Source organism: Scardinius erythrophthalmus (genome assembly GCF_964197995.2).
Source record: "Scardinius erythrophthalmus genome assembly, chromosome: 12".
In the NCBI taxonomy this organism is placed as follows: domain Eukaryota; kingdom Metazoa; phylum Chordata; class Actinopteri; order Cypriniformes; family Leuciscidae; genus Scardinius; species Scardinius erythrophthalmus.
In genome coordinates, this window is record NC_138232.1 from 30,239,732 (window position 1) to 30,262,701 (window position 22,970).

Sequence of the window (22,970 nt, forward strand, 5' to 3'; positions counted from 1 at the left end):
CCTAGATCATCGGCCCAAAAAGCACGTCGGCCTACCGGGAATCTTCTATGCGTGGACGTCACACTTTAAATCCTACCTGTTGCCTTTGACCATCCACTTACTTAGCCTGTTAGTCCTCTAAAAAGTTATATAAGATTGAGGAAATGCAGAAATCATTTAGAAACGCACAACAGCAGCTACGTATAGATAAAAAAAAAAAAAAAAACTTTGCTTGGTACAGGAGAGAAGATCACAGATCACCACAGCCAGAGTAAGGATCATCTTAAAGAAGGGACATCTACAGACTGAGTTTCATTTTCCCTTCTTTATTTGCAATATCATACATTAGGTATAAATGGCAACATGGATTGCTTGGAAAAGCATAGATTTATGTTAAGACAACAAACGCAGGACTAACATACACTGCTACAAAATACAACAGTTTACATGTTTTATTTATAGGTTATGGATCGATATTAGTATAGGAACAGATATAGTGCTTTGGGATCAATTCAGGACCTTTCTATTTGAGAGACAGAAAGAGAGCAAAATAAGGCATTCTGTTGATTCTGTCCTCTAAATGCTAAATAAAACAATCTTCAACTCAACGGATGTCAATAAAACAGGTCGACTAAATCACACAAAGCAAAAGGACAACAAAGTGATGTATAATACCAGACACATAAAGAACAACAAAGAAATAGGGAAAAATGTTATAAAACAAGGAGCAAAATTCTTGCTTTCATCTTCTACAAACACATTAACTTAAAGTACAGGAACACATGGATTGCTGATTAATGCAGAAAAGGTCATTTTATTGTTGTTATATTTTGGGTGTCAAAAATGATTAAGAATTCATTATAATTGACAAGAGATGACTAAAGGAGCAGATATATTTGACAGTTCACACAAAAAATTTATTTTTGTATTTACTCACCCTCATGTCATTCTAAACCTGTATGACTTACTTAAAAGTAGATATTCTGACAAGTTTTTTATTTTATTCAATGCAAGTCAATGGTATCCAAAACTCTTTGGTTACCAACAATCTTCAAATATCTTCTTCGCAGAAGAAAGAAAGTCATGCAGATTTTGAATATCAGAAGGGTCAGTAAATATTGAGACAATTTTTATTTTTGGGTGAATTATGCCTTCAAGGGGAAGCTAAACACCCGAGGCAAAGAAACAAGCAATAATATTAGCAGTTCGGTCATTCATTTGTTCATGTATTCAATCATTCATTCAGCAGCAGATGAATAGTGAGGAGTAGGTAAGGCAGATGGATCATCTTACAGTAGAGGAAACTCAAAGCATGCCACGTTAAACCTGTTTTAAAAAAAAATGGCTTTGAAACTTTCTTTACAACAGCCAAGGTAGTGCACATGATTGATTGGCAGATAAACAGAGCAAAAGATGCAATACTGCCATCTCAGGAGCAGTAACAGCATTCAGTTAACAGTACAGCTACATGAAACTAGTGCACAAAATACTGGATTGAATAGTGGTGCAACACTGCTATTGCTGGGTTCAGCATGGCACTGATGTAAAGCAGGTTTTTGGAGAGACACAAGAACAGAAAGAAAGCTGGGAGTTTGCATAAGAGTTGAAGAAAGATAATTAAGCGCTGAAGGGTTTCTAGAGCAAGATCAACATCTTATTAAAACCACAGAGATAATAGGGAAAACAAAAGTGAGCTGATTTAAACTACAGCCATGGTGCCAAATTTCCATGTATTTGCGTTAAGTGACAAAAAAAAAAAAAAAAAACTTAAACCTGGCAGGTAAATTAGTGCTAGAACAAACCTGACACCATGTGTTTTAAAATCCAACCAAGCTGATTTTCCCATCTGAGTAATTTATCTAATTCTGAAATTTATAAAAGCAAAAGATGGGAAGCAGGACAAACTACACCACACAACTACAATATAAAGACATTAAAATATTTAAAATGATGTTCAGTTTACAATATTAACTATGTGAAAAGAGAAAAATATTTTATATGCATCTGCCTGGTTCATTCTACATGATGTAATACTCTTATAATGTCAAATTTAATCTTCCATTGATAGCAAAACATTCTTCAGAAATGCACACAATTATTTTCAAGTGGATCCTTTCCGTACCCAAACATGCAAGCAGACAAGTTAGCAGACCATAGTAAGATGACAGCAGCCAATCAGCTAACACTTTAAAACCATGGAATCCAATAAGGTCACACATAACAGCCAAAAGCAGTGTTTTTGTTTTTGACAAAATGTAGTTGGAAAATCATATGGGGAAAACACATTTGTAAATGATTTCATTATGCAAAGTACAAGGTCATTTCCATGTCATTTTACAATGTTTAGAGCAGTACAAACCAATAATAACAACAATTACACAAATATCTACCTGAATATTAGCATTATATCAGCTGACTGTGTGATGACATGGTTAATACAAAATTACACATTTAAAAGGGATAATGATCACAAAAGTGGACTATGAAAGTTACTAAAACATATAAACCAGCTGATAATTGTACTTCTGTTTTATGTTCAAGCAAATTCACTTTCATTTGTTTCCCTCAGTTGTAAATTTGCACTAATGACATACCTTTGTAATGTAATGAAGTCATATTTAGTTGGTATAAAAAGGTTCTTACATTGTTTAAATAGCCTGTATTAAGTATTAGCAAAAAGTTGAAGCAGCAGGAGGAGAAAAGTGTCATAATGATGTTACATTTTACAACAAGTTGTGTTAAATCTAAACAATGGTGTAAAGGTAATTCTGCAGGTACAGCAGAAATTAACATTTACAAATCAATTACTTGTATGTGATTTATCAGTCTTTCTCTATATCGCACATTACTGAAACAAAATAAACACCACATACGCACACACACACACACACAGGTTTTTCTCATGTTCCTAGGATATTTTCTAATATGGCAAAAAGAGGATATTTTAAAACACTTGGTGAATTTAAGGGTTAACAAAGTTATACCTTTTAGTCTGATATTTTATATGGGTAAAATGTATCTCTGTTTACTGTGAAAGAAAGCCATTTTATATGAACTGACATGTATATTAATTATTAAAAAAAATATAACCTAAAACCTGAAATTTTTCATAATTATTTCACGCATCTAAAGCTCTGTTGGCTTGTGGATTGCGGCAATTCTTGGCACGCTTTTTACCATAAAACAAACAAAAAAATTGTTAAACTGTTTTCATACCTGAAATATGTGCAAATATAAGACTAAGAAATGTTCAATATTACATTTAATGACACTTCCAATGAGAAAACACTGAAGACTCCAAAAAGAGAGTACTAAAACTGACACCAGAAGTACTTCTGTAAATAGATTAAGATAAATTGGTATAGTGCTAAGGGGAAGTCAGTAACCCCATCGGCTTTGGCGATTACCTTTAGAAAACCTGAATGGGAAGACTGTTTTAGGAAGCACACAACTCTGAATCTGTTATGAGACTTGGGGCAGATGTGGTGAAACCACCAGTGGTTTGAGATAAGATGGCCTCCTAGACTTTTAAAAACTGATCTGCACAAAGCCAGATGGTCAGTTTGTGATGTAAACAGCCCTTCCTAAACAGTTTAAGTGTTACTCAGTTTTTTTTTTTTTTTTTTTTTTTATCATTAAGGTAAACTCCTCGACTGGCCTAAATTGAAATAATGCAAACCATAGGAAAATAATTTGCTAGGTTTTTAAACATAAAAAGACAGGACGTCCTTTGAGATAATTGTGGTTTTGGTTTAACGTTAGTTACAGTACAGATAAAACGGTAAAAGGTAAGGGCAGAGTTTTGGGGTAGTTGGTAGATTCACATTCATTCCCTCTTTTTCCTGTTTTATTCACTGTTAATGATGGAGGGATGGATGAATTGAGGGTTGACAAAGGAAAATCCATCGAATTCTGCCTGGTCGATGTTGGCGATAACCAGCTCGTCAGGAGGGGTCAGTTGTGGCTGTGTGCGAGTGAAGAACTTGTCAAAGTTCTCTGCCCCCTTTCCACACTATAAAACAAAAAAAGAGGTAGCAAGTGAGAAAAATATTACAGAAAAGACAAGGTTTATTGTGATACTAAAACCATGTAGTTTTAATCACAGTCTCAGAAGATGTATATAATTTGACACAAATGGCAAAGTCATACGTTTGTAAAATAGATGTTGTATGGCAGATAACACACATGGTTAATAGTTGTAACTGTTTTATCTTCAGTTTGAATTCTAAATGTAAGGGATTTTAAGTGATTAGTTTGTAGGAAAAGTGTTTTAAGTGTTTACATTCTTTGTAGAAAATATGGGATTTTGATGCCTATTCATACTTCTGTTCCCAATTACTTCATGTCCAATGCACAGATTAACACTCCTCAGATTTCAGATTATATGCCCTAGTTCCTCTTCATCTGGATTATGCAATGGGCTCTACTAGTTTGCACATCTGTGGAAGCCAGACACACTGACACCTGACAGTAGCTTCTGACATGAATACTCTGCTTTAATTCATTAAAAGTAGTGTAAAACATAAAATGTAATGTGAAACCTAATGTATTTATTTGTTAGAATCTTATGTGTGACAAAACAACATTGTAATCACAATAGGCTCGTAGTTCTCATTTTCTATTTTCCATGATAGGCTCATGAATACTTTTGTACCTCAGAGCATCTTGACAAATTAACTAACTACTCTAAGTAGGAGGTATATTAATTTAGTAGACTTCTTTAACCCCCATACAATGTGTATGAAAAGGTACCAAGGAACATTTATAATAGCCCTATTATTATGACGAATCAATGATTCAAGGTTCCATATAAATTATATATACGTACATGTGTGGGTTATAGGGCGTGCAGTTTTCAGCCTATTCATGTTAAAGCTTTCACAATTTGTTTTAATACAAGAACAACAGCCAACATTTTCTTGTCTGATGCCACAATGTTTAAATGAAGGCTGTCAATTTAACGCAATAATGAACTATTAAAAAACATATGTGTAGAAATTTGTGGCATTAAAATTGCTCACTCAAAAATGTTAATTCTGTAATCATTTGCTCACCCTCATGTCATTCCAAACCCAAAAGACTTTGGTTAATCTTTGAAAAACAAATTAAGACATTTTTAATGAAACCTAGGAGGTTTCTGTCTCTCCACTTACATTCCTACATTCGATTTTATGATCATTTCTTAAGAGAGTTGTACGCAGGTTTTTTTTGTGTGCATGTGTTCGTTCACGAATCATATGTACGCAAAAAGAGGTGTGCGTACGACTTTCTTCCAGATGTGAAACCTATACATCACAAATGTACTTTGTGCGCAGCTGGATTGTTTCAGATCTCCGCCTTGTAAACGCCCCTAATTAATGTCATTAACATATAAAAGAGCACCAGTCAACGTCCAAATACCTGCAGTACTCGGACTCTTTGCCACAAGGAAAAGTGTGTACACCTGCTTAAAACCTGACATGGTGCTAAACACTTTTCCATGTCAAAGACCGATTTTATAAATATGAACGTTGGAGTGGATTTTAGTGTACGCACACTCCAAGTTAAAATCCGTGCATAAGCACATTTTATAAATGAGGCCCCAGAAAACCCAAAATTAGATGATCCAAAAAGGTAATAAGAAATCAATATGAATCTAGTGGTTAAATCTTGAGACCAGATATGATCGCTTTATATGATGAACAGTTTAATTTAGCCTTTTATTTACATCTAAACAATGATCGACACACATACATTAGAGCACATGTGTGTGCGTGTGATGCATTAGAACCAGTGAAGTTTGTTCTAGCATGTGATGCCTGCACAAGTTTCTGTTTACCATATTTGATGCTCTCTATATATGTGTTTATATGTGAATAAAAGCCTCTCTTAAATTGTATTTTGAAGATTAGCCAATGGCTGATGAGTTTGGAATGACATGAGAGTGGAATGTTGACGGAATTTTCATTTTTGGGTGAACTATTCCTTTAATCGTGCCTATGTATGTAAAGGAAAAAAAAAGAGTCTCCTTTTTTAAAGCTGTCAGATTCTATAAGACATGCAGCTCAAGATGTGTCTTAAAATAGAAGACACCCCTCCCCCTTCTCATTGTATGACATATTTGAAAGGAGAGATTAATGGTGACTCAAGCACTGAGAGATATGGTCAGACATAAATTCCTGTGTCATGCTCTCTTATGAGGCAGATTTTACCATCGTTTATGAATAATAAAAAACTGAGGAGGAATTTGATCGTGTTTTTACAAGCTCTTAAACACACCAACAAACATAGGCAAAGGATAAACAATGTAAACATCCAGTCATTTAAAGCTGCAACTGTCATAATTACACAAATACAGAGACCAGTTTTTCGACACAGAGGTCCATGTAGGACACTCTCTACGTCAGCAGTGGAACTAATGATTGGCGAAATGTTTGAAATGGTAGCTGTGGTGAATTTAGCCTGTTTAACCCCCACCATTAGTGTGAAAGGGACATGGGGTCTGTTCTCTGGCCTACTTTTGCCATAGGAAGTAGCTGCAGTTCAGCTTCAGGATGTCCTGAGGGGACATCATTTCGAAAATAAACAAACAAACTAAATAATATTAAAAGTGAAGAGTGATGTTTATAACACACTCACACATAAAACATAAGAAAAAAACAGGACATTGCGAAACACACACACACCCTCGAGACAAACTAACCCCTCTCTTCTTTTCTGTTTTGTCCCCTGGGATGTGACGGAATGCCCTATTCAATGATATATGTATGGGTGAGAATGTGTGCTTGTGTAGGGGTAACAACCACAATGTGACCCACTTTAGAAGTCATATATATGTTTGCAGACTGCTTTTGCAGCTCCTCTCTCTCTCTCTCTCTCTCTCTCTCTCTCTCTCTCTCTCTCTCTCTCTCTCTCTCTCTCTCTCTCTCTCTCTCTCTCTCTCTCTCTCTCTCTCTCTCTCTCTCTCTCTCTCTCTCTCTCTCTCTCTCTCTCTCTCTCTCTCTCCTCTCTCTCTCTCTCTCTCTCTCTCTCTCTCTCTCTCTCTCTCTCTCTCTCTCTCTCTCTCCAGAGTGAAACTCCTTATATGAGCATTTCTCCCGGAAAAGCGCGACCGCGCACCTCAACGCGCTTCAACGTGCTTGTTCCCTGCATTTCGACGATGAATATTTTATAAACAAAGCCCAGATCGACGGATTCTCTCTATGGCTCTGGCTTCGCCCACACGGCCCGCCTCCAGACGCTCGTTTTTTTTCCGGAAAGACTCGGTACAGCCTATTTTCTCTTATAAATATAATAAAACTAAAAGACTTTTTGGAGATATGAAGGATGCAATACTACTCTATAGGTACTCAAGATTAACAGGAGATTGAGTGAAAATGAGCATTTCACCCCCCCTTTAATGTTTATACTACGGGGCTGTTGAATGCTTGAATCTGATTGGTTGACAAACGTTCTAAGGTGTGCAATTATTTTCAGGGAAACGCACGGCTAAAATAGTTCCAGGCAGGTCTTGACCGCATTACAGTTCCATATCACTTCGCGTAGTTAACTGTAATAACGGAAAATTTTATACAATTCATAACAATAAAAAAATATGCAGCCCCATGCGCTTGATCTGGCATTTTGATGTCTAACTTCACAATCAATGGAAATGTGTCACAGTGTCTGGTTTGTGTTTCCCCGGGTGTCCACTAGAGGTCTCTCTCCCTTACTGTCACCATTCATTCTGGAACTGCATTTCCCACAATCCTTTGTCTGTTCTCATCACTCATCATTGCACGCAGCTGTTTCTTATTACATTTAGTTTCTGTGTATAAATACCCTGTCTGTTTTAGTCCTTGTCATGGAGTTGTCACATTTGTCACCACACTTCTGAGGTCTGTCTTTTTAGTCTGTTTCTTGTTTTGTTTCTTGTTGTTTTGTATTTTGGATTGATTATATGGATTTTGACCCTTGCCTGGATGACTATGATTTGGATTATACTTAATAAAACCCACTGCATTTGGATCTACTGTTTCTTGTGTGTTCCCGAGACAAATAAAGTATATAGTCCTATCTATAATCAATAGAAAATTAAACTGAATATTTAAATAAATTGATAGTCCCGCTGCACGGGTTTTCCTTATTATTGCAGATAATATAACAAATAAAAAAATAATGATAGGCCTACTTGTTAAAAGGGCTTTGTGTTTCATTTATTAGGCTAGCCTACTGTCAATAATAGAAACTAAATAATTCAAACGAATTAATAAATAAATTAAATAATATTGACGCACATTATTTTCTATCGCATTATTGCAATCTCTCTCTCTCTCTCTCTCTCTCTCTCTCTCTCTCTCTCTCTCTCTCTCTCTCTCTCTCTCTCTCTCTCTCTCTCTCTCTCTCTCTCTCTCTCTCTCTCTCTCTCTCTCTCTCTCTCTCTCTCTCTCTCTCTCTCTCTCTCTCTCTCTCTCTCTCTCTCTCTCTCTCTCTCTCTCAGTCTGCTATCAGTGGTTTAAACCAACTAGATCTAAAATTATGTTTTTGAATTGGCAGTGGAGGCTTGGGATTAGATGAGTAAGAAATTAGTCCAACACACAAGAGCGTTTTAATGACAAAAACTTGAGATACATCTTGAAAAATATCATCTGAACAATGCTTCAAAGTGAGGTAACTTTAGTATAAGTGGAATAATTGACTCCGGGCCGTTGAATTATTAGAACAATAATTAAACGACCCGTCGTCAATTATTCCTTACATATTGTATTGTTTTATACAATACAATTTAACAGTTTCTAGAGCACCATTCTTCTAATTTAGGATTGTTTAAAAGTTATGAGACATGCTGTCTTTCCCTGATGCAGAAAAAGTATTTAATGCATTCATGACAAAATTATATTATATTATAATGCATTACTGGCTGGATGTCTTGCAGTCTTACTAAAGAAGTTGAACCATTGGTACGATAGTTAGCTCCAAATCCATCATAAAATACTTCCATTTACATATAAAGCCTTACACGTTGTACACTATAGTTTGTCACAAAGATCACAATTGGATCAATTTGCCTAAATAATTTTTTACTGTATATGATACCTTTGTTCAGGGCCATATAATAGGTTTTAACTTGATATACTTATGAAAAAAAAAGTAACTTTCAGAATTTAAACCACAGTGAAAAAGGATCATTATTTCTGAAACTTTTAATCAGTCAAGATGGATGAATAGGCCAACATTTGCATGCAGGACCACTTATTTACACAGTGTCTTTTCAGTGATAGAAAACTTGGCTTGTTCAATCATGGTGAGGTAATAAAATAGAATAACACCAGAAAAACAATGAGAGTAAACTTTGTAACAACCCTGTTCAATCCCTGCAACACTAAATAACCCTGTATCTTAATCTTAATCATCAGAAATAGTTGAAACTCAGTATGAGCTTTCTTAATTTTTTTTCAGTATATCAATCAGAATAGCATTAATAAATACATAAGTCGAAAATGTATAGACCTGCACAGATTGTCTTACCACTTTAGGTTTGAATGGAGGCTGTACTTCTCTGTTTTCCAGCCGTTCCCAGTCAATCCGACGGAAGAAAGCATGTTCCCTAATATCTCTCTCTCCCTCTTGGCTGCAGCCCAGGCGCTTTGAAGGGTGTTTTGACATCAGCTGCAACACAAGACAAAATAAAATATAATCATTACTGTCTAATCAGGAAAAGCGTCAAAGTGACATAATTATAAAACTGATCAAAAAATAAATAAATAACTATAATATGAAAATCAGGGGGAAAAGGCAAAATAATATAATTAATATAAATAAGATAATTTGTTGTGTTAGTGAAAATCAATATTGACCTTGTATTTGAAAAAGGATGCTCATATAAGAAGCAATACTAAAATTCAGAGTCAGTTCATTCACATTCGGAAATAGACTATTTTTGACCGTCAAAATGCCGGCGGACATAGCTACAGGGAGTTGTTCAATCTTTCTTTTTAGTAAACTCTGTGTACACAAACAATGTTCTCAATGCTCAAGTTCATGTGAAGAGCCCCTGGTGATACTTCGAGCAAAGTTTCATGTTGTGTCGAGCCTTCTTAGTGTTTTAAAAATAGCGATTTTAGATGCTATCATAGAAGTGCCCCACGCACTCCCATTCAGAAGGCAATTTGACCGAAAATGAAAATACGGTCAAACTTAAAAGTGGCGTTTCCATTCTAATTATGCTTTTAAAGGAAAGTTTGCCTCGAGTAGATTAACAAAAAGACCCTAGGTTGCATTTTGGTGAGAGTTACCCTTTAATAATCCACACAGTTAAACACACAAACAGACACACAAACAGAACTGAACTGAACTTAAATACTGAGAGGATAATGAGATAATTGATTAGTGCACTACTGAAACTAATGAGAGTCCATGACAACAATCTAACTAAGGAAAAACGGTAGTGACTGCAAACAAGAGTCCATGTGGTGTGAGAGTGTGACTAACATAATATTGTAATGCATTACTTATAAAATAAACTTTCCTCAATACTAGACCGATGCAATGGATTTCACAAACTTTGGCAAGTCCAGCAGCTATTTGGTTCTAAGAGGCACACATTTTAACAGCTTGCTAACTAAAATAAAAGTTTTCATGATTTATTATTATTATTATAAATGACTTAAATTTGCCAGAAATACAAATTTCAGGCAAGTTTCTAAATCACAATCCTTTTATAATAAGGCATTTCTAGGTCAGCTTCTGACAGCCACTATGTATCTATTAGTAAGTTGCACAGCTTATAACACACACACACACACACACACACACACACACACACACACACACACACACACACACACACACACACACACACACACACACACACACACACACACACACACACACACACACACACACACACACACACACACAGAAATGAAAACAGATGATAAAAGTGTGACAGTGTGTGATGATGCAGATCATTAGCTGTGTTGGGTCCTGCTTGCACCATCAACTCTATCTCTACCAAACAGGATTTTCTAATGATAAAAGTAGCAAAAAAAGCCTCATGGTATTAAAGTACATTGAAGTATACTGAAAAATTCAATATGTGAAAAACGCCTCCCTGAAGAGGGAACGAGACGTTGCGTCGAAATGATGCTGTGGGAACACTCTGCATGATTGTGTCGTGAAGCACTTGTGAAATCAGTCCAATGGCGTATAGGCGGGTGACGTCATGGCAGGAAGCTATAAAGCATATTTTCTTCTGGAAACAAACTTTTTTGCATTATTTTCCTTTTATCTCTGTAAAGCTGCTTTGAAACAATCTGTATTGTTAAAAGCGCTATATAAATAAATGTCACTTGACTTCTAAACGTGCTTTCTGGCCTCAGCCAAATATATCCATAATTCTGGGGATTCAAAGTCTGTAACTCTTAAAGGGCACACCTATTATGCAAAATCGACTTTTATACTGTGTTTGGACATAAATGTGTTGGCCACTGACTGACAGTTCTGCATTACCATAGTTTCCGACCCTCAGCGAGTTGTATACTATCTGCCATTTTCTCCGTGCTCGAATAGCTGTAGTGACAATGCCTCGTAAGCAATCGCGATGTTCTGTTGTTGGATGTAAGAGTGAACATAAGAGTCTTCATAATTTTGAAGGTAACGTGCCATAACATATACCTAAATTCGTTTATGCCTGCGCAAATCATTTCACTCCAGACTGCTTTGTGAACGAGGGTCAATACAAAGGGACAAAACAAAACACAGGCTTTGCTAAAAAGTTGTTACTCAAGGATGGATTAGTACCAACTGTTCGTCATCCAGCTTACAGTCTCCAGATCAATACTGGTCACGGCAGTAATGAAAAGGAAAGCGCACACTTTATTACAGTTCATAGAAGTTGTTTTCCGGATATAAAGTTTACCAGTTTATTAAGCACCCCCGGAAAGGCATAAAGTCTGTATATATTTGTTTACTGTTAGTTGTAATGAGTGGTTTTGTGTAATTCGCTGTGTATGTTGATGAGTCATACAAGGGAGAGAGAGAGTTTATGGATAAGACTTTAATGCGCACTTCTTGTACTGTGATTTATTCAGCTCTCACAGTGATTTTCTGGAGTGAAAACGGACACTCCATCTTTTGTGTGATGTACAATAAATTTCATAAAACTGATCCGGACAGGGTCCGCTACAACAGGCTTGTAGTGGATAAAAGCAAGGTGACAACATAAATTATTAAACGTAAGCGTAAGCGTAATTAAACTTAACTATACCTGTTCTACAGAGCCGCCTTAACCTAATGTTAGGCCCCGGGGCTGAGAGGTTTTGTAGGCCCCCCATTCCCTCGATTTATAGAGTCTCATTTTAAAAAAGTGTAATATCTAGGTAATCTACATAACAGTTGAGAAATTTCAACTTTATGCAAATGAGAAGCGATTTTCGCAAGCGACAACCAATAGGAAAGAAGCCTTTCAGTGGAGCTCAGCTCCCGTCACCGTCTCAAGTGCAGGCAAGACAGAAAAGTTCAAGGGCGATTTCACTGTTTTATATGATAGGGCCGCAACGACGCGTCGACGTCATCGATTACGTCGACTATGAAAATACGTCGACAGACACGCATGAAATGCGTCGACGCGTCACATTAATTATTTACGTTTAAATATCGAGTAATGCCGGCTTGTGCTTTATGGTGAAAATGACAGACCACGATCATCCAAAGTATGGGAATACTTTTAAACTACGGCCGAACAGAAAGGTGCTTTGTTCACTATGCAAACTATGACCCATTTGGCGACGATAAAATGGGCTTTAATTTATAACTTCAACTTAAATAGGCTATGTCAACGAAGCTTTCAGTGCACTTGCCACTTTTTAAAAGTTGTGTATACACATGTAGACTGGAGACCTCTACTTCCGCGGGACCCAACGCAACAGAGTGCGGCGCGGAAATATGGATCTGATGGCCGAGTGCGGGCGCAGGTGGTAATGCACCCGTGTGTGTGTAATGTTGCGGGAGAATAAAACGATTCGCGCGACTCCCGCAAAATACAATTATCTATAAATTGAATATCTATAAACAAATAAATTGTCATTCATCTGTTGCACAAAAGCAACAAGAACAAACAAAATAGAAACGATTTACAGGCCAGAGTCTCTATCTATTTATAACATGTTTGCAGCGTTGAACAATGTAGCCAATCACAGACAGATGTGTTGATTTCTTGAACGCAAATCAGACGCATTAATAGAATCCCCTCACCGCTCAAAATTGACTTTTTGTTCAGTGCTGAATTCTGTATACTGGCAAATCATCTGCTTATAGCAAACAAAGTGTAGATATTATGAAAGATTAATTGTGCAGCCAGTTTCATTTATAATAACAGAGATTTGTTAGATCGCGGTAAACTGAGATGTCAGCTTTTTAGAAATTATTAAGGGAGAAATCCGTCCTGCGCAGGTCTCTTATGTAGACTTTAAAAACAAACGACTAACGTTATATTTACATTAACAGTAGCCTTGGCTGCAATCTAGTGTATGTGAACCTTTTTGCAGATAAACACAAGTGCATTTTCGGACAAGTTAATTGAGTAAATCATACTCCCACTACGGTAATTAATAACAGACTATATTAAACACATTTCCTAAATAGGCCTGTGACTGTATCTTATATTTTATGAAATAGTATCATTAGTTAAAAATAAAGCTTAAAATGCTTCCTGTTCGCATATTTCATAATAAAATGACAATTACCCTTTCTGATTTCATGTTAAAATAACATACAGATGCACTACCCTCTTCAAAATACAGCTGATATATTGTTGTACTTATTTATTGTAAAGTTTGCCAATGGATAAATCAGCTAATCCCAAAAATAATCATTAGATTAATCGGAAAAATAATCGTTAGATTAGTCGACTAATCGAAGAAATAATCGACAACAAAAATAATCGTTAGATGCAGCCCTAGATTTGACTGTAACTAACCACAAACATGGATATAATAAAATGATGCATGGAAAAGAAACTGTCGACAGTCTCAGTGAGTTTAATTCATACATTTATATTTCGAGTGTTGTAGTTTTATGATGCAAGTTTAGCACTGCTGCAGTTCATTTTAAAGTTTCCTCTGCATTATGTTGACTATTAGGGACAAGAAAATTGATTATTTGTCAAATTCGGATGACGTTTTAGTAATTTATGACAGTATGAGTGAGTTAATCTGTTGATTGATCGATCGTTAATGTAGTAAATTATTTAATCCACTGAACACTGCTGTGTGGTAATATAAAAACACTCTCCCAACAGCGTACTGTTTCTTTCGAGCCTAATTCCTAGTCAAATTAAAATAATATAGTTGTATCACTTGTGATGGTGTTTTGTATAGATGTGGCCAGACGAGCAGTCTACCAATAACATTAGAGCGACAGCACTACCAACGTCCACAAGCGACTTCACAGTACAGAGACTAGCGACATACAGCGACAAAATCGCTGGCTGTGTGAACGGGGCTTATGGGGCCACGTGGGTCACTCAATCAGCTGCCATGTAACGTGCGATTAGAGTGATTGACAGAAAACCTGACAAGTTACAAAACAATATGACCTTTTCAGCTCATCATGAACCTGAACATGGGAGGCCCCTGAACTTGGGAGGCCCCTGGGCTTCAGCATTAATGCGGTCTTGCTGTTCTATCTCCATGCAGCATATATTCTCTGGCTCTGTAGGCATCATTGTCTGACTCCGGTTTGAACTGAACACTGCTAGTACAGTTTCTGACATTTTATTGTGTGAGATTGTCCTGTTTGTTACCACTGGAGCGTGAGCGCTTGAAGCTCCGCCTTCTGGGAGCAGCAGCTCATTTGCATTTAAAGGGACACGGCTCATTTTTGCTCACCCCTGGCAATTTTAACATGCTATAAAAATGATCTGTGGGGTATTTTGAGCTAAGACTTCACATACAAAGGCATCAGAGACTTATTTTACATCTTGTAAAAAGTAGCATAATAGGTGCCCTTTAAGTCAAGAACTCTAGAACCGTTTCAGAGACAAAGATGCAAGATAGAGACATCAAAACAGAAAAATAATTTTGACTTTCTGATTACATCCTTTCGACCTTGAATGCATTTATTTACCATAAAAGAATAAATCTATAGCACATATCAGGAACCTCATTAGAAAGAGAGAAAAGGAAAAAAGTCAGGAAGAGTAGTCATGCTGAAGTTCAGTTGGGCTTTAGAACCTGAAACATTTTTTTCTTTATGTGGCAGAACTCACCCCTTTGCAGATGGAAACTGCTTCTTTGGACATGGCTTTAGGGTAAGAGACGTTGTGCTCCATAATGGACTGGAAAAGTTCATCTTCATCCTCACCATCAAATGGAGGCTTAGAAAAAAAAAGAAAAAAGAAAAATCAACATAAAATTAAAATGAATATTACATATATTACATATATATTTTAATATTAAATATGGGTTCTTAAATTGTTGCACTCTTCAAATGTGGCATTATAGAATTTACCTTAAGCTTACCCTTACAAAAAAAGTATACTGGCGTCACATACAATGGGAAAAACAAGATAAAATCATTATATTTGAACAAGGTGGTAATACCATAGTATTATTTGAAGGACCTTATAGTACCATTTAAATGCATGGCATATGAATATATGAAAGAAAGCGTACCTTGATATATACTAAAGTGCCATGATATCATCATCCGATACATTATTGACAATTTGTACCGCCAGAGTGTTTTTTTATTATTACATTATTAAAGGTGGATCAGACCAAGCACCAAAACACACTTGTAGCCAATCAGCAGTAAGGGGTGTATACACTCATGAAGGGAGAGTAGAGAGACCTCAGTGCATAAGACAGACATTAGCAGAACAACTATAGAAAGAGAGATGGCAGAGAAAATGCAAAAGAGGAAAATGCCAGGTGAACATAACTTTAAAAAGAAGGGTTACGATCAGGCAAAAGGTAGAACCCACGTTAATATCAAAGAAGCTTTCCAGTGCCGGAGAGACCTTAAGAAGTGGGAAGGCCGTGGTTGCTTTATTTCTTCTCGATGCGTGAGTAACGTTGGTTTTGCTGTGTTTCACAAAAATTAACACTAGTTAAACCCTGCCAAACACTGGTTTTAGCAAGTTCCGCGATTCTACCACATGCTTGTTGTATCAGATTTTGCTGCCGCTAGGGGTGATGCTTCCCCCATTAGAGATTTTATAGTGCTCAACATATGCCACTAACATCAGGATGTATTAACCATTCTATCAGCAAAAAAAAAAAAAAAAAAAATTCGCTGTCAGTTTGTGTTGGGGGATATTGGCACATGGTTTTGTTTTGGGGGGTTATTGCTGTTCTCCCTGCTCTTATCCATGCTAGGCTGCATGGATGCACAGGGAGTTTTTGCCCAGAGCAGAACCATACCGCCAATCCTAACTGTATGCTAATTGTCAATCGTATTTGAAGATAGTGGTCCTGACAGAAATTTAGCTTAGCGTCAGTTCTGGCAGGTCACGTTAGTCAAGCTCGCATCAGCTGACTCTCAGCTGATCCACGTCTACCTACAGGAAAACGATCACTGTATACATAAATAAGCTCCTTCAGTATTATCAACAACTATCGCGTTTCTCAGGAGCTAATTACCCTCCTCCATCCCCAGCTTCTCCTCTCGTGCAGTCAGTATTTGGCATTCATATTGCCCTTTGAATCAGAATAAATCCTCGAAATATGTTGTACTTTAAAGTCTTGAATTTATGATATCTGCAATACATGAATGTTGGCACATGAATGTATTGCAAAATTCTGTTCTGTTTAACCTAAGGGGGGTTATTGCTGCTCTCCCTGCTCTTATCCATGCTAGGCTGCATGTATGCGCAGGGAGTTCTTGTTATGCGTATTTGACGATAATGGTTCTGACAGAACTATGATATGCAGTCTTTTGCGTGTTTGTTTTGATGATTTCAAATATCAACAGTGTTTACCAGAAATCGCTTACTGCACCTTTAACAGAAACAATGAGGCCAAATCAAAGCATTGGGAATAGAAGAGAAAAAACATGCTCAATAGACACCACCTAAAAAATAAAATAAAAAATTACACATAAAGGATATCGTCTCAGTAACTGTTGTAACTTCCGTTCCCTGATGGAGTGAATGAGACGTGGTGTTGAATGCTGACACTAGGGGTCCCTATAGAAAACGGCACTGCTGAGTTATGATGTACATGTCAGAAAACCACTGTGTGCCGAATAACAAGTATATTCGCAACATTGTAACCTACCCAGCATCTATAGTCCACTCAGCTCCGATGAACAAATCTGAATGAGTGATGCACGCCTGCTCCTTTAATACCTGTATGTACAGGGAAGTGGTGCATGCAAATTTCACTCACCAATTTTCATTGGCCTTTTCTGAAATATCAGAGGTATTTAGGGTGCGACCCCTAGTGTCAGCATTTGGCACCACGTCGAAGTGACTGACAGATAGGGAACTTTATATTGGACACCTGCACTAATAATAGTAAACGATAAAATAAAGAACCTTTGATTTATGTGACCCTGGACCACAAAACCAGTCACAAGTCGCAAGGGTAAATTTGTGGCAATAGCCAAAAATACATTGTATGGGTCAAAATTATCGATTTTTCTTTTATGCCAAAAATCATTAGGATATTAAGTAAAGATCATGTTCCATGAAGATATTTTGTAAATTTCCTACCGTAAATATCAAACATTTTTTGTGAGTGAATGCAGCACAATCGTGAACATAAATGGACAACTTTAAAGGTGATTTTCTCAATGTTTCGATTTTTTGGCACTCAGATTCCAGATGTTGAAATAGTTGTATTTCGGCCAAATATTGTCCTATCCTAACAAACCATACTGTACATCAATGGAAAGCTTATTTATTCAGCTTTCATATGATGTATAAATCTAAATTTCAAAATTGTGACCCATGTGACTGGTTTTGTGGTCCAGGGTCACATATACTGTATCATGATGAGTTATCTTTGTTTATTACATGGATTATAAACAGAGTTGTAGCACATTTCTATCCTCTATCCTCTACAGTAAAAGACCTGGGTGTTATATTAGATTGTAACTTGTCTTTTGAAAATCATATTTCATATGTTACAAAAACAGCATTTTTTCACCTTAGAAATATTGCTAAATTACGTAACATGCTATCTGTCTCTGATGCAGAAAAGCTAGTTCATGCATTCATGACCTCGAGACTAGATTACTGTAATGCTTTATTAGCTGGTTGTCCTGCATCCTCAATAAACAAGCTACAGTTAGTCCAAAATGCCGCCGCTAGAGTTCTTACTAGATCAAGAAAGTTTGACCATATAACACCAATTTTATCATCACTACATTGGTTACCTATAAAGTTCCGTATTAATTACAAGGTATTGCTACTGACTTATAAAGCCCTAAATGGCTTAGCTCCAGTTTATTTAACGGATCTTCTATCGCCCTATAATCCATCGCGCTCTTTAAGATCACTAAATTCGAGGCTTCTGGTCATACCTAGGATATCCAGATCCACCAAAGGAGGGAGAGCATTTTCACATTTAGCACCAAAACTCTGGAATAGCCTTCCTGATACTGTTCGTTGCTCAGATTCGCTCTCCCAGTTTAAAACTAGATTAAAGACGCATCTCTTCAGCCAGGCATTCATATAATATTTTAATCTTACAGTTAAATCCGGTCTCTACTTCATAAACGCCAGAGGAGAACTGGCCCCCGACTGAGCCTGGGTTCTCCCAAGGTTTTTTTTTCTCCATTAGGTCACCTAATGGAGTTTTTCGGTTCCTTGCCACTGTTGCCTTTGGCTTGCTCAGTTGGGGATACTTAATTTGATTAATCGATTCAACAGTGCTATTGATCTGCATTACCAAACGTGGATGTTTTACACCAGAAACAAACACTGATGTACTATTTTATTTAATACTGTGAAGCTGCTTTGATACAATCTGTATTGTGAAAAGCGCTATATAAATAAAGTTGACTTGACTTGACTTGACATTTAAATTATTTCAGTTATATGCTGTTTAAAACCATCCAAACATTCTGGTTGTATCCGAACACTATCTAAACGTCCATAGAGTATACTACAACAGAGCAATTTTTTTTTTAATTATAAGACAGTTATTAGTAACAGTTGTTGATGTAGGATTTGATGGTTATACACTTGTGAACTCACTTGTCCCGCCAGCATCTCGTACAGCAGGACTCCATAAGCCCACCAGTCCACAGAACGGCCATACGGCTGATACGCTATTATCTAAAAACAGACAGCATAAAAAACCCTACAGATTAATATTAAAGATCAGCATACTATGAACATATTGTTTTAAATGTAAAATATCACACTACTGTTTCAGAACATCACTTTTTCCATCTTCCACTACCCAGAATCTGGAACCACATGTCTACATCTCCACAATTTATCAAAAATAAATTGTATTCTTTGCCTTGTGATCCAGTCAAAATATTTAAACACCCCCAAAACAAAAATAATTCACCAGATCAGCAAAACTATAAGACAAGTTTCTTGTAGATTCTTGTAGAAAGATTTTATTTTGTATTTGTTAAATTATATCACCATGGCATTTCACCATAATGTTTCAAAACACGGCAATAATTCTTGATATAAGATAATTTTTTTTTTAAGGGTCACAATTCTTTAAGCATGAAAGGGGACCATCTCCACTAAACAAAACCTAACATGCTCTTCTATTTAATAAACGATTAAAAATTGCAATTGAACTTGGGTGTGTGCAGGTATGAGAGAGCATGTGTATGAGTAAATTATCAATAATGAAAACACACCTTTTCTCACATCTCAGCTTAACTTGCAGTCAGCTTTCTTGGCTGATGTATTCATAGCACATTCAGTGTTTGTATGTGGCATCACACTAATACTATGAGACAGTTCTAGATCATAGCTGTAGCCGCTCAAGGTTTTGTTTGTGGCTTTAGATGTTGAATCTTATGTTTCAAAATACAGAGAACCACCACAGACAAACACACATAATAAATAAATCATAACCATAAAGTACACATCCCATAATAACATGAGCTAACTGTAACTGTAACTGTTGTACTGAGAAAATAACAAATTCACAATAAATAATCACTGGGGTGAAAACAAAGAAACATCTACTAATATCATCTCTCAGCTCAATATTAACCAAACTCATGAAGCAAGTGACAGAATAATAGATTAGTGCAGCAGATTAATGGCATATTTCAAGAGAATCGTTCAAATTGATATAAGACCAATGAAATTTGGCACAGATACTCTCTAAGGGTCACTTTTTGGGAAAAAGGCGTTGGCCACCCAAAAATTCAAAATGGCGGCCATTTTTTCAAGATGGCCGCTATTTCTGTCAAATTCTCATTATGTCAATTGATCAAACAGTGATGTAGGCATAACATTTTGTGAAAATACTCTCTTCAGAATGTTTTTTTGGAAAACGGTGCTTGTCCCTCAAAAATTCAAGATGGCTACCATTTTTCAAGATGGCCGCCATTTCTCTTGAATCCTTACATATTTTTTTCAAATGGTTATGCTATCATGAAATTTGGTACAAATATTCTTCAAGGAACATTATCATGGAAAAAGGTGTGTGCCGCTCAAATTCAAGATGGCGACCATTTTCAAGATGACCACCATTTCTGTCAGAGCTCAATTTAATGTGTTAAGGAAGGTTTTGTTTAATAGAGTGAACGTCATTACACAACCAGGGAACACTGGTGGCTTCACTGATGTGGAACTCAGCATGGGGTTCAGTGTCAGCTGATCTACTTTTACTTACTAGTTCTTGACTAGTAGTAATAGTATAGCTAAGTTTAGTGTCCCAAATGCTCCCTAACAGCCCTTCATCAATTAGCTAGTAATAGACGTAGTTAGATAGCTGCATTTGAATTGACAAGTTGTGCCAGCGCGGGAGAGCCGAGCCAAGGGTAAGCGGGGCAATATATGACTTGTTTATGTATGCTTACCTGGAAGGTGTACAGATCACACAGGACTTAAATGGCACTGGATGAATGATCGGGCTAGGTGTAGGTGACCCGTACCCAGTTGTATCCCACATAGATATTCATATAAAGGCTAGATGTCTTAAGGCGGAGTCACTTCCAGCATCACCGGTGGCTATCTTACCACAGGGAAGCTGTGCATTAAGGTGAGTGATCAGCACGCACACAAATCCTCTTATCTCACTGAAATCTTGAAGGATTTACAAACGGTTTGATTTCTTACAAACGTTATTAAAGTGGCTATAATTCTTTCATATGGAAGTCCATTGTTATAATTAATAATATATGCAGTATCATAACTACATTTCTGACGTTTATAACAAACCAAACCGTTTGAAAATCGGTAGAAAATTTAGCAAGTTATGGTTATTTAAAAGTATATGCACCATGTTACGAGTGAGCGAGCACCCTGTGGTAAGATGGCCGCCACGTGCGGACATTGACCTCCATTGGCCAGCAGCGCGCACGAGACATCTAGCCTTTATTATATGATATCTATGGTATCCCATACCTGAATGTGTACTATGTCTATGATTGAGGTGGTAAAAGGATAACCCCTCGGCCTTAATCAGACAACAAACCCCCAAAATGGCAAATGAAAATCCCATGTCAGCCAAGAGTCCAACTGATTGGATGAAATGTTGTCTTTGTCAGACAGACACAAAGGAACCCCTCCAATCACCCCTCCAATAAAATGATTGCCACCAACATTCCACTCTTTTCACAAGATGAACAAAATGCCAATGACCCTGGACCTGGAACGACTGGATGAAGGTGGGGGTATAAGCTACTTTGAGAAGGAACCAAGCGAAGTATCACCACAATTGTCGACTTCGGTTCAACAACACAAAGTTACTTCGTGCCCAGAAGCAACAATCCGATGCTCAATGTAGTGAGACAGATGAAGGCCAAACAAAGCATCGCAGAACCATGATGCAGAAAAGTCTAGATGATCAGGTTTGCTTTTTTTTGTGACAACATATCTCCTGAATCTGACCTACGTCAGGTAATGACACTGCAACTGAATGACAGACTACATGAATGTGCACAAACACGGAATGATGCTAAATTGTTTCAACTAAGTGGTGCTGATGCCATTGCACAGGAGCTGAAATACCATCATTTGTGTCTCATTCATCTTTACAACAGATAGAAACTCCACCTCAGAAGGCTTGAGAAAGAGTCACAGATTCAACCATTCAACCAGCCACGATTCAACCAGCCATATTTCCTATGGCTCTTTCTGAATTGGTCGCCTATATTGTTGAAACCAGTCTCAATTCTGATGGTCCTTCCGCCTTCCATCTCGCAGATACAGTGGGGAGAACAAGTATTTGATACACTGTTGATTTTGCAGGTTTTCCCACTTACAAAGCATGTAAAAGTCTGTAATTTTTATCATAGGTACTCTTAAACTGTGAGTGACGGAATCTAAAAAACAAAATCCAGAAAATCACATTGTATGATTTTTAAGTAATTAATTTGCATTTTATTGCATGACATAAGTATTTGATACATCAGAAAAGCAGAACTTAATATTTGGTACAGAAACCTTTGTTTGCAATTATAGAGAACCTACGTTTCCTGTAGTTCTTGACCAGGTTTGCACACACTGCAGCAGGGATTTTGGCACACTCCTTCATACAGACCTTCTCCAGATCTTTCAGGTTTCGGGGCTGTCGCTGGGCAATATGGACTTTCAGCTCCCTCCAAAGATTTTCTATTGGGTTCAGGTCTGGAGACTGGCTAGGCCATTCCAGGACCTTGAGATGCTTCTTACGAAGCCACTCCTTAGTTGCCCTGGCTATGTGTTTCGGGTCGTTGTCATGCTGGAAGACCCAGCCACGACCCATCTTCAATTCTCTTACTGAGGGAAGGAGGTTGTTGGCCAAGATCTCGTGATACATGGCCCCATCCATCCTCCCCTCAATGCGGTGCAGTCGTCCTGTACCCTTTGCAGAAAAGCAAGCCCAAAGAATGATGTTTCC

At 37.1% G+C, this 22,970-nt stretch overlaps 1 protein-coding gene across 2 annotated transcripts in view; it reads right to left on the reverse strand.

The window, feature by feature from the left end:
* Positions 1–292: 292 nt before the first annotated feature.
* The window catches only part of prkcaa (protein kinase C, alpha, a), a 253,891-nt gene continuing 231,213 nt past the window's right edge, over positions 293–22,970 (reverse strand). For both annotated transcript variants that reach the window (XM_081381201.1, XM_081381202.1), the window contains 4 exons: positions 19,142–19,222; positions 15,206–15,313; positions 9,466–9,606; positions 293–3,991 (listed from right to left, as the gene is read on the reverse strand). In XM_081381201.1, the coding sequence (XP_081237327.1) occupies positions 3,827–3,991; positions 9,466–9,606; positions 15,206–15,313; positions 19,142–19,222 (495 nt within the window). In that variant the 3' untranslated portion in view covers positions 293–3,826. The remainder of the gene's footprint in view (positions 3,992–9,465; positions 9,607–15,205; positions 15,314–19,141; positions 19,223–22,970) is intronic.